Source organism: Phaethon aethereus, assembly GCF_964289735.1.
Source record: "Phaethon aethereus genome assembly, chromosome: 19".
Classification (NCBI taxonomy): Eukaryota; Metazoa; Chordata; class Aves; order Phaethontiformes; family Phaethontidae; genus Phaethon; species Phaethon aethereus.
The window spans coordinates 8,855,043-8,870,989 of NC_138595.1; the positions used below are offsets into that span (position 1 = coordinate 8,855,043).

Sequence of the window (15,947 nt, forward strand, 5' to 3'; positions counted from 1 at the left end):
AAGGGAAGAAAGGTATCTACATACCCTGAAAGAAAAAGAACGCCTTCCTGTGTTCTCTTTTCTTCCCCTTTCAGACCCCTTTTTGGGGGAGGAAGGGGAAGAAATCCCATTGCACAATTCAGAACTGTGGAATGTGCACAGTTCCAGCAGGGGTGCAGAAGAGTGTGGATGTTTTCATCTCCCTTTCTCTGCCTAGTGTAGCATTCTGGCTTGGGGTTTGTTTGTTTGGTATAGCCACCCTCCAAAAAACCCCAAACCAGCAAGTAGTTTGGAGTATGAATCTTATGCTTAAATTGCTTATTTGACCTAAAAGCTCAGGATCTTATTGGAAAGGATTTTGTTCTGGGGGTAGATCTGGCCAGTGCAAAGCAGACAGGCGGTAACAGAGAGAAGTGACTGGTCAGATGGCAGGGACAAGGCTAAGTAGCTCTATTTTAAATGCCGGGGGTGGGGGGGGGCGTGCGTGTGTGGCAGGAATAAAGATCTGAGGTGTAGAGAAAGCAAATGACTTGTCCAGAACTGCACAAGAAGTCTGTGGTAATGGAGGGCTCAAGTCTAAGATAGGTAACTGGTTTAGCAAATTAGCTTTTCTTTTGTTTCTTTCCCTCTCTTCTCTAGAAAGGCTATTTTTAGCTCTGCCAATTCACTGAGACCTTAGCAAAGATTATAATTAATTTTGCAGATCCAATTTCTCTGAGATCATTGCAAAATTGTGCACTTTTATGTCTTGGAGGCACAATGGATTATTTTGCTTATGTTTATGTTTACTTTTCCTTGTCTTCAAAGTATGGCACTTCAGCACTTTTGCTTTTGCAAAAACACAGTACTGCAGCTTCTTTCTTTGTAAAGTTCTTCCTGCTGCAAGGAACATTTAATTTCAGTTCTTAGTGGCTGGGCTTCATTGCCGGAAATGACCGTAGTGATTGAAGTTCCTCATAGCCTGAACACAAAATTGCCTTGTAGCTTGGTGCGCTAAGGAAACACTTGATAATCTATGGTGACTTTCTGTGCTGGGAAACATGCAAAATCCCAGTGCACATGCAAACACAGGCTTGCAGTCCCAGCCGCCTCTTGAGGAGCAGAATTATGGAGCTACTGCAGCACATGTGAAGCAAGGTCCATTGGTGTCAGTGTCAAGGAATGGTCAAGCAAAGAGAGATTACCTGATAGCTGCTGTGCTGTGCTATGCAAATTTAATAAATTTCATGGATTGGTACATTTTACCAGGTGAGAGCCTATTTTCTCCTCCTAAGGAAAAAGAAATTTAAGTTCTCAACAGCTCTACTTACCCTGTAGTTACAAATGTTTTCTAAATTAAGCATATGCTTTATGTCTTTTTAATATTTCTCACTTACCTGCTTTAGCCTGTTGGTCATACTCTTAATGAAACTTACAATTATAAATCTTGAAAGACCAATAAATGATATATGTTATTAATGGTTAGTAGAATGCTTATAAAAATCACATCTATTAAATGCTTAACATTTGTATTTTTAAGTCTAAGTCTTTTACAAACAAACTTTAGCATACAGAGCAACTAGTCTACTTTGTGTGTCTGATTTCTTAGATGTGTCTCTCATTCTATAGAGATTTGACAAAGAAGCTTCCCTTTATTGTGTACAGCAGCTTAACAGACTTTCTTTGGATCTAGTGGATTAGATATGGCATTCCCTGATCTAAAGAACAGTCATGCCATTCCCCCCATTAGAAGTACAAAAATTATGTTATCTTATTTTTGTGCAAGTTTGGGAGGCTTAACGTCGTCATAATCTGTTGGAAATTGTGTGATTCCTGCAATGGAGAGTGTAACATGGTTGTGTAACGAGAACAGAGACTCACTTCCCTTAGCATCACCTATCAAATTTACAAGTTGTTTTCTAATAAATACTATCCTTCTTCAAAATGTGATTTTTTTTTTTTTTTTTTACCTAGCCATGAACAGCAAAGCATTGCTTTTAGTAAACTGGTGGGAAATCTTTGTTTAAATTTTTCTGTTTAGCATCATTCCTAAGCATCTACCAGGGATCCGATTTATAAATTAGGAGGAAACACTTGTTATGAGCTTACTGTATTTTACTTCTGAGTGGCCTGGAAATAATAGATGTTTTAAAACACTGAAAAAACAGAAAGGATGGATTATTAAATCTGGACTTAATGTGTTAGTACACAAACTATTTATTTTTACTACTTTACTACTCAGAAATTTAAGACATTTGGTCAGTATCTTTAAAAATTGAGAGGCTAGTGGGTTTAAGAGTTTAAGTTTTTTCTTTTGAATACTTCTTAACCACACTTATAAGAGGGAAGGAAACAAGTAGGAGTGCATGCCGAATGATACTGCAAGACTGTTAGTGAAAAAATTCAATGTATGTGTTCTATTGTCAAGTAATTTTCCCTGGAGAAGGGCAGGGGACAGGAGAGGATGAAAATATCTTCCAGCAAGAACTGGGATACTAGGAGGGTATGCACTTGGAAGTAGTAAGTACAAGCAGTCATTTGGCTCATTCCAGGCTTTGAACTATTCTTTGGCTCCCATACATCTAAGAGCTTGAAATTTTCAAGAAGGCCTGTGAAGTAAAGTTTGTCTACTTGTTAACATGCTCACTCTCTGGTGTGCGAGGTACCTCCAGGGACATTTAAGAATTCAAGAGCAGTGGTGGGGATACTATCCAGCACTCTGAAATATCAAACATCTACGTTAATTACAATATATGACTAAAACACTTTTTAGTTAACTCTGTGATGTCTTGGGCCATGGGGGAAGTCTGTAAATTACAGTTTATACCACAGCACTATACTGTTCGTCGGCTAGAATTCAGCTGCATTGCAGAATTCTTGCATCAGTACTTTTGAGTTTGGCTGTCCATATGTATGAACATATTGTTAGATATAAGTTAACAGGAAAGTGAAGGAGGAGAGGCTTGAGCGTTTCTTTAAAAGTAAGCTGGTGGCAGTTATGAAGTTGTGGTTTCCGGGCAGTTTTGCTCACAGGCTTTGAAAGAGTTTGCATCAATCTTCACACAGAAAACAAGCTCTTCCGCTTAGTTGTCTGCTGGAATTGAGTCTTCAATTTGTTAAAAATGGTGCTTATGCAGACTTTTCCCCCTCTGATCTGTTACCCTGTTCCAAGCTGTTCAGATCAATGCTTCGTAATGTGCCAATAATTTTTCAGGCCAGTTATTTCAGTTGTGTGGAGGGGATAACAGTTTAACGGTGCTCAGTGTGAAAGTTAGTTTGAGATGAAGTTGTCGTTCAGCTCAAGTCTTGTGTTAGCTGCGATTTGTACTAAATACTCTATTAGTCCAAAACTGAAGTTCAGTATTTCTATGTGTTGATAATTGGCTACCAGAAAGAATAGATACAATTGATTGTCCTCTTTTAATTATGCGAAATGTTCTTTCCTAAGACAGGCCTTCAGAAGGTATTTGTTATTTTGAATGAAGTCACTGACTTAAACTTAAACTAGCTCTCATAAGACCTATATAGTGGAAGATCATGAATTTTGTCTATAGTGGCAAGAATTTTAATTCTCTCTGTGTCTGTGCTTGTGGTAGAGTAATGGTTTAGCTATAAACTAGCAAACTAAATGTGCTGCAGTTCCTGCAAGCCCTCTTCTTGAAATAAATCTTTGAGTTGGCAAATGAGTAGAATTACAAGGAATCAGTGGGGTACTTTACTTTGCTGTCATTCAGTGTTTGACTCTGTTGCAGGGACCCTGTTAGATATACAGAAGTACTTCGAGCTTAGCGATGGGGACACAGGTCTACTGCAAACAGGTAATAAAATATCTTAAGTTCAGATAGTTTGGTTTGCCTTATATCTATTTGGTCTGTTCCTAAAGCGCAGTTTAGTTACTTATTTCTTCTAGTTCCTGGTCGTGTCTGGTGTTGCTCACTCCCACTGGTGGGCAGGCGACTATAATGCAAAACTGAAAGTCTTTGGTTCAGGGAAGACTGGAGTTGAGTCCTTCAAAAATCCCACAGTGTGTGAATCACAAAAGATGAAGGAATTTCTCAAGAAATACAGAACTTGAGCAATTCATACATTTTATTTTTCTATAGGTTTTTTTGAATCTGCATTTTTCTTTTTCTAAATATCAGTCTACCTACTAGTTCTACAAACTCAGCCTGCCTTTAACCTCTGCCATAAAAAATAACCTGAGTTTGTCTGAGGCGCGAGGAGTATGTACAATAAAAATAATCTGACCAATATTGTCTTTGCTCCTTCTTGGATTTCTAGTTTTCATCTTGTGTTACATGCTGGCTGCCCCCATCTTTGGATACCTCGGTGACCGGTACAATAGGAAAATCATCCTTGGAGCTGGTATTTTCTTCTGGTCTGGTGTAACATTAGGCAGTTCATTCATCAGTGAATTGGTATGTTGCTTTTTTAGAGGGTACTACTAAAATCATCTGCATGCATCTTGCAGGAGTTGAGAGAGTCCTCCTCTGATTACATTTGGAAAAGCTATCAGTGAGCATTTGCTCCTCAAGCCTGGACTAAATAGACTGTGTACAGCGATGCTTTATGGCATGGTGGAGTCCAGCCTAGGCAATGGAGAACCCGCACAGTGCTGTTGCAACTGATGGGTTCTTATATTTGTCCCGAATGCTTTTTGATTATGACCTTTCAGTGCAGCAGCTTGTTCGGCAAGCTTGTGGCCTGTCAACCCTATCCTGTAATTCTGTCTGGTTGTCACTCTACGGAGTCGCTAGTGTGCAGAAAGTAGAAAGCACAGCAGCGGGATGCGAGGGAAGCAGGTGGGAGTGGAGGGAATACAGACATATGCAAAAGGCTGTTGTATTCTTATTTTCTCTGGTACATTTGATCCACTAAAATGCACCTCTTTAATAGTAAGCTTTCTTTTTTGCATGGGCTTTTTTGGACTGTAACATGTCTTTTGCCTGCAGTATTACTGGATATTCTTTCTTTCACGAGGACTAGTTGGCATTGGTACAGCCAGTTATTCCACAATAGCACCTACCATCATTGCAGATCTGTTTGAGGAAGGAAAAAGGACCATGATGTTATCTATCTTCTATATCTTCATTCCAGTGGGAAGGTTGGTTTTCTTGCTAGTAACTGACCCACCTTTTGAAATTCTGTCTGACCATGCCTGCAATTCAATATACCCTGAGCCTTGGTTAGGCAGATTTTGATGTGTGTCTGCACTGGCTCTTCCAAAAGGATTTGTCACTTGCTTAGCATGTTTAAATAGAGCTGGTTAGGCTTATTTCTGTATTTATGTATTTTACTTTGAAAAAAAATTTGCTTTTTCCCCCCAACATTTTTCGGGAGAACCTAAACTCTGAAAACTGATGGGCTTTGAATAAAATACTGAATCATTTCTAAAAGAAATATGTGCATAGGGGTAGGTAATTTACTTCTGGGTTTTGGAAAACAAAAGCTTTCAGATGTTTGTTTACATTACAAATTTTTCAAGAACCCTCCATTAAATGTCTCCCAAGGAGAAACTGGCACTTCCCACTCCTCTTTTAGTTAAATTGACAGTGTGTCTGACGAAGAGGTGGAGAAGGTTGTTTTTTTAAGTGGCTTGGAGACATACTCTTTAGGCAGTCAAGGCTGAGCCCAGAAGGCAGATTAAAACTGAAGGAATTCCTACAAGGCTTAATTCATGTGGCTAGCACAGAAAAGAGTAAATAATAAATTGCTTTATGGGCTGTCTGATCTAGGTTTGCAATGTCATTCTACAGAACATGTATTCCAAGGGGAATCTGGGATATTATTGCCACCATCTCAAGTCTGCTCTAAGGAGGTTAGACTCTCTTTTTAATGCTGGCTGGCAAGTAGCCTAGCATAGACCATGAGGGTTGTTTCTGTTTATCTGTTTTGAAAACTATGACAGAATACTTCTCTGTGCTCTCCTTAGCTGGAAAGACATGTCATTTCAGCCAGCAAGAATTCGTTGGTACTGACTGATTATTCCTTTCTGTTGCTTACAGTGGTCTTGGTTATATCCTAGCAGCCGGCATGGCAGATGTCACAGGTGACTGGCACTGGGCATTCAGGGTGAGTTACTCACTTCCACTCATGGGGCTGAGCTGTTCACTGTAAAATCAGAATCATCACTGAGGTTTGGCTTACTTACATTCATTGTGTTAGAAGAGGTGAGCAGTGGAGAGACTTTCTACTGTCTGACCGGTCATGAACTTGGTGTTCATGAAGAGAACTCTTCATGCAGGACAAGTGGAAGATTTATGCCTAGCTCTGGCAGAATGAAAGCAGGCATAGGTGAAATTGTACAGCAGCCAGGGCAGGTGCTGATGTTCCTCTTACCTGAGGACACACTTGGGATGGTTGTCAGCGCACCAAGGCCTCCTTAGACAGAGGAAACTGAAGGGAAAATTATCATTATACTGGTAGCACCAGCATAATTCTTCAGGAAAACAAAACCCCAACTCTTCTGGTCATGTTATGATGTCTCTCCATACTGAGCACCTAGCGCTTTGGATGTACTTTGTCAGATCCTCCTAACTTATCTATAAAATTAAGTAGCAAGTACAGGATGAGTGGGGAAGAATGTTTTCTGGAATAACAGTCTGATGTTATTCAGATAACAGTGATGACTGCATCAGTGATTTTTGCATTTGTGGTCAGAGTATATGATACAGTTTCTTTCTTCACATGTTTTTCTTCAAAATCAGAGGGAGTGATCATGTATCTGTATGATGAGGAGGCAGGATCACCATAAATCACCAAAGTTACTCTTCTTCTTTAAAAATATGACCTACAAAACAGCAAGTCACACCTATTTCTGAACATATCTGCAATTCTCCGATATGTGATTCTATCACTGCATTTGAATTGCTGTGGAGTTTTCACTATAAGTAAAAAGGTATCCTTGATCTAACCACCCTTGTGTCTACAGATAACTCCTTGCATGGGAGGCCTAGCGCTGGTTCTTCTGATTCTGCTGGTCCCCCACAAGACCCAGAGAAGGACAGCAGCACACAGAGCGCTGAGCATCTCCGGCACAATACGAGTCGCAGCTGAGAAACCAGGTGTACAGAGAACTGCCAAGACTACTTGGTGTCAAGATGTCCTATCACTTGCCAAGAAGTAAGTTATTTCAGCAACAAAGGTTCCCTCTGTTGAAGAACGACCATTCCATTGTTAGAAATACAGCCCGTCAAATCTTCTTTGTATCGCATGCTGTATGCAAGATGATTGAAACAGCATTAATAAAAATCTTTCTTCCACTCTTTTACAGCAATGCTGCACAAGAGATTAAATTTTTCTTTCCTCCTGCTATCCTCCCATTTTGAGGAGGAGGAAGGAGGCGAAGTTATGATGGCAGTGTGTGTCTATTTAAAACAAACTCTAATAAGTTTCCCCTTGCCTCTTGCTTTAACATGCAGGGTAAGCGAGATTGGTAAAAGTGCATATTTTGCAGGCATAACTTCACCTGTAACTCGTAGTGCCTGAGGGAGGTCGGATCAGCCTGTCTCGGGCAGACATTGTACGGTATTTGTGAGCCTGCTGTGCCGCTGGTACAAGAGGTCAGAGCCTGTAGGACCCCAGTACGGCGGATGAAGTAACTGCACACATGTTTCGCCCAGCTAGCCTGTTAACCTCGTAACCACGCAGCAGTCAAAGTCGCCGCCGGCCGCGCCGTCAGCCAGAGCCCTGGCCGGTCCGGGGACAGCAGGTGCCGCTGTGCCGCCGCGCCAGGCCCGGCTCCGCGCTGCCTGCGCCCGCCCAGCGCTCGGGGCTGGAGGCAAGCCCCTCTCTGCTTTTTTGCGGATCACTCCGTCTTTGCGGCATTCCTTTTCTGGAGGATACAGCGCTTCCTAACTGACGGCTAAACCAGCGTCTTGTTTGCATCCCGAACAGCAAGTACATTAGCGATCCGGTCTGTTGGATGACAGCTTGTAGGCAGTATGGTCTGAAATTAATAAAAAATGAACTTTCCTGAATCAAAAATGAACCTTTCTGACATTCCAACAACTAGACCATTGTCAAAGTTGCTTTCCTACAAAGATGTTCCTTACAACCTCAAGCAATGTTGTAAAAATATATTTTAATTTTTTTCCTTTAGCAATTGACTTCCAAAGCATAAGAACATACTGCCAAAAGCCAGGTGATTCCGCTTTTAATCAAGTCCAAGAGCCCTTTAGCTCTGGAAGATGAAGAATTAGGTTCATATCTTAAAAAATCCTTTAGTGTGGTGGTCACCTGGTCATCTGCAGCGCTTTCATTTAGTCTTAAGATTTCATACCTCCCCACTGACCTCAAAGGGGACTTTCTCCTGAACTATTAACTAGAAAGAGACCAGTAAAAAGTTACTTTTCTAGAATAGGGCAGGAAGGAGATGAGATTTGGGCAGTTTTTTAAAATGCTTCTCCTTTTGTCTGAAAACTCTCTGTGCAGACTGAAAGTCTACTTTTAGTTACTCAGGTAGAGTTAAGGAGTGCTTCAGCTGCTGTGTCTTAGCAGTTTGGAAGACCTAGAAGTTACTCTCATTTATATTGGTTCCACAAACAACTTAAAACCATCCTGAGGCATTTAGACTTGCACATAGAACACTTTCATTTAGCTACTAAGCCATTAAATGCTTGCCCACTCTCTGTTGTAGTTCTGCTATCAAAAATTTCACAGCAATTGTTTTAGCAAAAGTTGGCAATGAAATCTGCAAGAGACTCAGACTGGGATTTAACATGAAAACAGTAAGTCATACTCTTTGCTCTAATTAGTACTTTACTGTTGAAGTTCATACATAAAACCTCATGAAAAAACATATCTTCAAGGGAGTGCATTTTGATTAGAAGATGTCTGAATGAATTGTTTTGTTATTGCTTGAAGTCCTGGATAGTGCAAGTAGGCTTCCCCTTTGTCCTCACACCCCATTCTTTCTAGTACCTCTCATTTCTTTCTTTTAACTTTCAGTTGGAGTTTTGTCTGGTCCTCGATGGGTCTGACTGCCATGACCTTCATTACTGGAGCCCTGGGAACGTGGGTACCGCTGTTTCTTTACAGAGCTCAGGTTGTCCAGGGCATTGTATCACCATGCCTCCAAGAATCATACAATTCATCTAACAGGTGAGGTGCGCACAACTGTGGGAACACACTTGGAAACACTGCACAGTGCTAAGTCACAGTTTGTTTCCAAAGTGAGAAGGTAGGATGTGACTGTGGCCACTTCTTGTGAAGGCAGTTGGGTGTGAATGTTAAACTAAATTGCTTCCAGGTATGCTGAATTTGCCTATGTATACAAATATGCGTATTTGTTTGTTTGTGTATTATCACTCTGTTAACTGGAAAGATGCTGCCAGCCCTATTTAGGTAAAGTGGAAAGGAGCAGTAACAGGAACACTTCTGGGAAAAGGAGCAGCTTTAGCAAGGGGACTTTAGTTGACAATCGACTGTGCCCCCCAAGCTACTTTAATATCCATTTAAGTATGTTTAGATCCTGTGTTTTGGTAATTTTCCTTTATTAAGCTGAAGGTGTTAGCCTATGTTTTGTTTTCTAATTCACCTTCTGAATTATTATTCCACAGTAGTGTTGCTAGAGCAGACATGGTCTTCAAGGAAGTAAAATGGAGCACCTGATTGATAGTTTAACCTCATGTACTGCTTCTTACAGGATGCTTTAAAAATAACCTTGGCATAAGCTCATGCCAGAAACAGCATAAGGCTGGTTTTAGACTGTTATTCCAGGAGGATGTAAAGAAACATAATATAAACAGCTATGCAGACCTGTAGCTGATGGTACTGGAAGAACTGAGCTGCACATTTCCAGACCTGCCCAGGGATACTTTAAGGACATTTTCCCCTCTGGCTGTTCAGCAGTTACAGGCTTTGTTTAAGGATCAGGGCTGTGTCACTCAGACTCCCTGGAAACACAAATTCAAATGGCACAAAGCTGACTCAGGTCTCAATCCTTTCAAGGTAGATAAATAGGCAGTGTGAAGTTTTTATTCAGGTCTTTGTGCAAACACTTTCAAACAGATCAGACAGATAAGTGAGCATTCTCAGACCCTAAAAGATCCCATAGAAGCATTTCCCCAGGACTAGGCTTCTAGGCTTTCCTACTCCCTGTCATCTGAACTGTACTTGGATTTAGTTTTGTCTGTTCCCTTCTAGCCGTAGGTTTACTTCAACTGCAGTTTACAACACATGAATCTTCTAAACACAATTCCATGAATGCTTTGCCCAACTAATGTCACCTTGGAACTTGCCTCGCCTGGACAAATCTCTTAAGATAGTTATTCTGCCTAGTGACAATCTGTATTGTCACTACTGTGAGTGATGATCAGAATTCTGAAGAACTTAAAGGGAGAGTACAAATATGCTTAAAGTTCGTTATCATGTATAGCAATACTTTTATACTTTTTTTTCCATGTAGAATTATTTATTCTTCCTAATCAGCCAGAAGGAAATTTAAAAGTAGAGGGACTGTGGTTTAAAGTAATAGATAATATCCTAGCTGGTTACTTTGCTTTGCAAATGTAGTGGACTTCCATGTAGCATGCTGAAATATTTAGAAGCACTTGTGCTCAGAACAGAATGCTCCTGTCCTCGTTTGCCTCAGGAGAATTATGATGCATTAAGCGATCAGTGGCACCACTGGTCTTGTTGCAAGAGACTTGCTTTGTCATTAGGATCTAATTTGGGACAGAGAGAAAAGCATATATGGAAGGCCCTTTGGAAGCTGAATCTTCTAAGCTATTCAAACACATACTTTTAAAACACGAATTTGTCATTCCTGGAGAACACATTTGCATTTGCCGACGCACAAAGCTGAGTAGCATTTGAAATTCTGCGTTCAGAAAGTACTACATGGACCTCCCACTAGTTAACTATTGAGTATTCTTTGAACTCTTTTGGGAGGTGGTAACTGTTTCCCATGGTCATAGAAGTGACTTGTCTCAGCTGTGCTAACTAGAGGATAATAATTTAGATGTATGTAATTCCATGTGATTGGTTCTCTTCCAAGACAGCAGATAGTGATACAGAATTATTCCATGAGTGTTTTAGGGATGACTGAGTAGATAGTTCATAGGGTAACCAAGATGACTGTGTCTCCTCTAAATCACTGGATGTCCAAGCCAGATCATAGTGAGAAGAGTCCTCCCTGAGCCTGGGTGCATACCACCTGCGCTGTAAATGGGAAAATATCTGCTCCACAGGATAGAGCCTCTGTTGCAGAGGCATGGCTTCAATTGAGGTTTGGGATTAAATCCATTTAGAAGGAGTGGGAGGGTTTGATCAAGTGGAATAAATTTCAAGTTCCCCATTAAAGATTCCTCTGAAACTAAAGGCATAAGCTAACGCCATTTTTTTCCCTAATGTATGGTCTTACTGTGCTGAACTGAATCCTTTGCTTTAATATTAATACAGCCTTATATTTGGAGGCATCACCGTTGGGATGGGAATCTTGGGTGTCATTGCTGGGGCAGAAGCTGCAAGAAGATTAAGGAGGAGAAACAATAAAGCTGATCCTCTGATCTGTGCCACAAGCATGTTCCTTTCTGCTCTGTGCCTCTACATAGCTCTGATGGTGGCCCAGACGAACATCCTTTCCACTTTTGTAAGTGCCAATCTGTCTATCATTAGCAAAATGTCTTCTGGGGTCCTGCGGAGAAAGGAAAGGGGGAGGAGGAGGCAAGGGGTGGCTTTTGGAGAATTCTCTGCAATCCTCTAGACCTTGAAGAGGTTTCAGTGGCTTGCGACAAGGTGGCCTGCCAGCTAAGCACTGTGCATGTTGCTCTAATACTGCCCGCAGCTGCGGTCTCTCCTGTGAGAGCCACATTGTGCATTGCTTGGCCCAGTAAAAAGAGCCGGCTGTCAGAGCATTATAAACTGGCCCTCAGGACCTACAGAGTCTGCCCACACCAAAGAAGAGCATAGTAAGCCTATGTAGTTAGCTGCATGAAGCCAGTGTCCCTTATCAAAAAATGCAGTTAAAGGAAGTCTCAATCCTATGTTAATTTTTAATGCTATGTGACTGATTTAGTATTCTTATTTATTTTTGCTCTCGGATTACTTAGATTGGTGTACTTGTGACTGTACAATATGCATAGTTCTTGCTAAGAATAATTTAGCCATCACCTTCAAAGCCCCAAATCACTACTCGATCTTCAAAGTCAAGCTTTTGGCAATGCAAACTGAAGTATAAATCACTTAAATTCTGTTCTCAGTAAAGGGAAAAACAGAAACTTACTAGGAATGATGAATAGTTCCCAAAAATCCCTGTAAGAAGGAACTGAATGTAAACCTTATTTTAACTATAATCTGGTAACAGCTAGGGAAAGACTCCAAGCTTTTTCCCTGTGACTCCATAGCCACAATTACCATGATTAACATAAATAAGAGGATCCAAGTAAAGTTAATTACAGTAATCAACAGTTCTCTGCAAAAGTGTACTTTTGCAGTTTTTTTGCTTCTAAGAATAACACTTTTTCAAAGAGGTTTTCCTTTTGACTCCTCAGGAATGTGTATTCCTGTGGAATAATGCCTTTACACCAAGGGAAAAAACAAATGGATTTGCATGTCTGAGTGTGTGTACACAAAGCAAAATGTGAAACTGAAGATTATTTTTAGATTCAAGAGTGGAGATCTGAGTGCCAAAAGAATTAGCCATTTTCTTTTTCTGTTTCTCAGGTTCCCACATAGTCCTGCTCTGAGTATGTTTTTCAGTTCTTTTTTTGTCATTAAAGGTAGAGGACAACAGTTTCATTTGCCAGTCTGTGTTAGATGAGTGAATCAATATATTGGTTTTGATTTACCAAAATATACCTTTTATTAGGACTGATAAAAATAAATTTGTTTAAGATCACAGAATCACAGAATCACTAGGTTGGAAAGGACCTTTAAGATCATCAAGTCCAACCATTAATCCAGCGCCACCATGTCCCCTAAACCATGTCCTGAAGCGCCACATCCACACGTTTTTTGAACACTTCCAGGGATGGCGACTCCACCACCTCCCTGGGCAGCCTGTGCCAATGCCTGACCACCCTCTCAGTGAAGAAATTTTTCCTAATATCCAATCTAAACCTCCCCTGGCGCAACTTGAGGCCATTTCCTCTTGTCCTATCACTAGTTACTTGGGAGAAGAGACCAACACCCTCGTCGCCACAACCCCCTTTCAGGTAGTTGTAGAGAACGATAAGGTCTCCTCTCAGCCTCCTCTTCTTCAGACTAAACAACCCCAGTTGCCTCAGCCGCTCCTCATAAGACTTGTGCTCCAGATCCCTCACCAGCTTCGTTGCCCTTCTCTGGACACGCTCCAGCACCTCAACATCCTTCTTGTAGTGAGGGGCCCAAAACTGAACACAGTATTCAAGGTGCGGCCTCACCAGTGCCGAGTACAGGGGCACCATCACTGCCCTGCTCCTGCTGGCCACACTATTCCTGATACAGGCCAGGATGCTGTTGGCCTTCTTGGCCACCTGGGCGCACTGCCGGCTCATGTTCAGCCGGCTGTCAACCAGCACCTCCAGGTCCCTTTCCGCCGGGCTGCTCTCCAGCCACTCCTCCCCAAGCCTGTAGCGTTGCATGGGGTTGTTGTGGCCAAAGTGCAGGACCCTGCACTTGGCCTTATTAAACCTCATACAGTTGGCCTCTGCCCATCGATCCAGCCTGTCCAGATCCCTCTGCAGAGCCCTCCTACCCTCCAGCAGATCAACACTCCCACCCAACTTGGTGTCATCTGCAAACTTACTGAGGGAGCACTCGATCCCCTCATCCAGATCATCGATAAAGATATTGAACAAGATTGGCCCCAGAACCGAGCCCTGGGGAACACCGCTTGTGACCGGCCGCCAGCCAGATTTAACGCCGTTCACCACAACTCTCTGGGCTCGGCCATCCAGCCAGTTCCTCACCCAGTGAAGAGTAAACCCGTCTAAGCCACGAGCCACCAGTTTCTGCAGGAGAATGCTGTGGGAGACGCTGTCAAAGGCTTTACTAAAGTCCAGGTAGACAACGTCCACAGTCTTTCCCTCATCCACTAGGCGGGTCACCTGGTCATAGAATGAGATCAGGTTGGTCAAGCAGGACCTGCCTTTCATGAACCCATGCTGGCTGGGCCTGAGCCTTTGGTTGTCCTGCAGATGCCCTGTGAGCACTCTCAAGACCAACCGCTCCATAATCTTCCCCGGTACAGAGGTCAGGCTGACAGGCCTGTAGTTCCCAGGATCCTCCTTCTGGCCTTTCTTGTAGACGGGCGTCACATCGGCAAGCCTCCAGTCTTCTGGGACCTCCCCTGTTAACCAGGACTGCTGATAAATGATGGAGAGTGGCTTGGCAAGCTCCTCTGCCAGCTCTCTCAGTACTCTCGGGTGGATCCCATCAGGCCCCATAGACTTGTGGGTGTCCAGGTGGTTTAGCATGTCCTTGACTGCTTCCTCCTGGATTATGAGGAGTACATCCATCCCCATCTTCCAGCTCAGGGGGCTGAATACCCTGTGGGTACCTGGACTGGCTATTAAAGACTGAGGCAAAGAAGGCATTAAGTAGCTCAGCCTTGTCCTCGTCCTTGGAGACAATGTTCCCCGCTATATCCAGTAGGGGATGGAGATTCTCCTTGCCTCTCTTTTTGTTGTTAATATATTTGTAAAAAAATTTTTTATTATCCTTTACGACTGTGGCCAGACTGAGCTCTAGCTGGGCTTTTGCCTTTCTAATTTTGTCCCTGCTTGACCTAACGAGATCCTTGTACTCTTAGTGAGTTGCCTGCCCCTTCTTCCAGAGGTGATAAACTCTCCTCTTTTCCCTGAGTCCCAGCAAAATCTCCCTGTTCAGCCAGGCCAGTCGCCTTCCCCGCCAGCTCTTCTTATGGCACATGGGGACCGTTTGGTCCTGCGCCTTTAAGATTTCCTTCTTGAAGACTGTCCAGCCTTCCTGGACCCCTTTGTCCTTCAGGACTGTCTCCCAAGGGACTCTCTCAATCAGTGACCTGAACAGGCCAAAGTCTGCCCTCCGGAAGTCCATGATAGCAGTTTTGCTGACCCCTCTCCTTACTTCCCTCACAACTGAGAATTCTATCATGTCGTGGTCGCTAAGCCCAAGACGGCCTCCGACCACCACATCTCTCACCAGTCCTTCTCTGTTTGTAAACAGCAGGTCCAGTAAGGCATCTCCCCTGGTGGGCTCACTCACCAGCTGTGTCAGGAAGTTATCCTCCACACACTCCAGGAACCTCCCAGATTGTTTCCTCTCTGCTGTGTTATACTTCCAGCAGATGTCCGGTAGGTTGAAGTCCCCCACAAGAACAAGGGCCAGCGAATGCGAGAGCTCCGCCAGTCGCTTATAGAATGTCTCATCCGTCTCTTCATCCTGGTTGGGTGGCCTGTAACAGACTCCCAGCAGGATATCTGCCTCATTGGCCTTCCCCCTCATCCTTACCCACAAGCACTCTACTTGGTCCTCACAATCTTTGATTTCTATGCAATGAAAACACTCCCTAACATACAGAGCCACCCCACCGCCTGTCCTTCCCTGCCTATCCCTTCGGAAGAGCTTATAGCCATCCATTGCAGCACTTCAGTCATGAGAAGCATCCCACCATGTTTCTGTGATGATGTTTCTGTGAAGATGTTTCTCTCCTTGCAAACAGCATTCTGTTTTCAAGCTCTGTGTTATCTGGAAGGAAATTCTGAACTGGGATATGGATAAATGTGTTCCTTAAGTTCTTCCCATGGGCAGCCCAGCTGGTCTTTTACCAGAGACTTTGCTATTTTGTCTTTTGTTTGACGTGCTTGATTTAGGTGCTCCAACATGTAATGTCAACAATGTGCAGTTGGAATAAATGGTACATAATCTAAGTACCTGATTCTTCTAGTACTTTTACCACTACAGCTGCTTAACTATTCGCTTCTCTGGCACCAGCCGTCTGTCTCCTTGCTTTCTAAACAAGATCTGACACTAGTCATACTGGTGTGAGAATTGGAGTGCCGTGCCAGCTGATGCATCTAATTTGA

The 15,947-nt window shown here is 42.7% G+C and overlaps 1 protein-coding gene across 1 annotated transcript in view; it reads left to right on the forward strand.

The window, feature by feature from the left end:
* Positions 1 to 1,019: 1,019 nt before the first annotated feature.
* Positions 1,020 to 15,947, forward strand: part of LOC309411864 (protein spinster homolog 3-like) — a gene marked incomplete at both ends in the record, with an annotated part of 29,057 nt that continues 14,129 nt past the window's right edge. Inside the window, 8 exons of the mRNA XM_082008619.1 lie at positions 1,020 to 1,227; positions 3,711 to 3,776; positions 4,240 to 4,376; positions 4,911 to 5,062; positions 5,964 to 6,030; positions 6,890 to 7,080; positions 8,908 to 9,060; positions 11,362 to 11,551. Of these exons, the coding sequence (XP_081864745.1) occupies positions 1,020 to 1,227; positions 3,711 to 3,776; positions 4,240 to 4,376; positions 4,911 to 5,062; positions 5,964 to 6,030; positions 6,890 to 7,080; positions 8,908 to 9,060; positions 11,362 to 11,551 (1,164 nt within the window). The remainder of the gene's footprint in view (positions 1,228 to 3,710; positions 3,777 to 4,239; positions 4,377 to 4,910; positions 5,063 to 5,963; positions 6,031 to 6,889; positions 7,081 to 8,907; positions 9,061 to 11,361; positions 11,552 to 15,947) is intronic.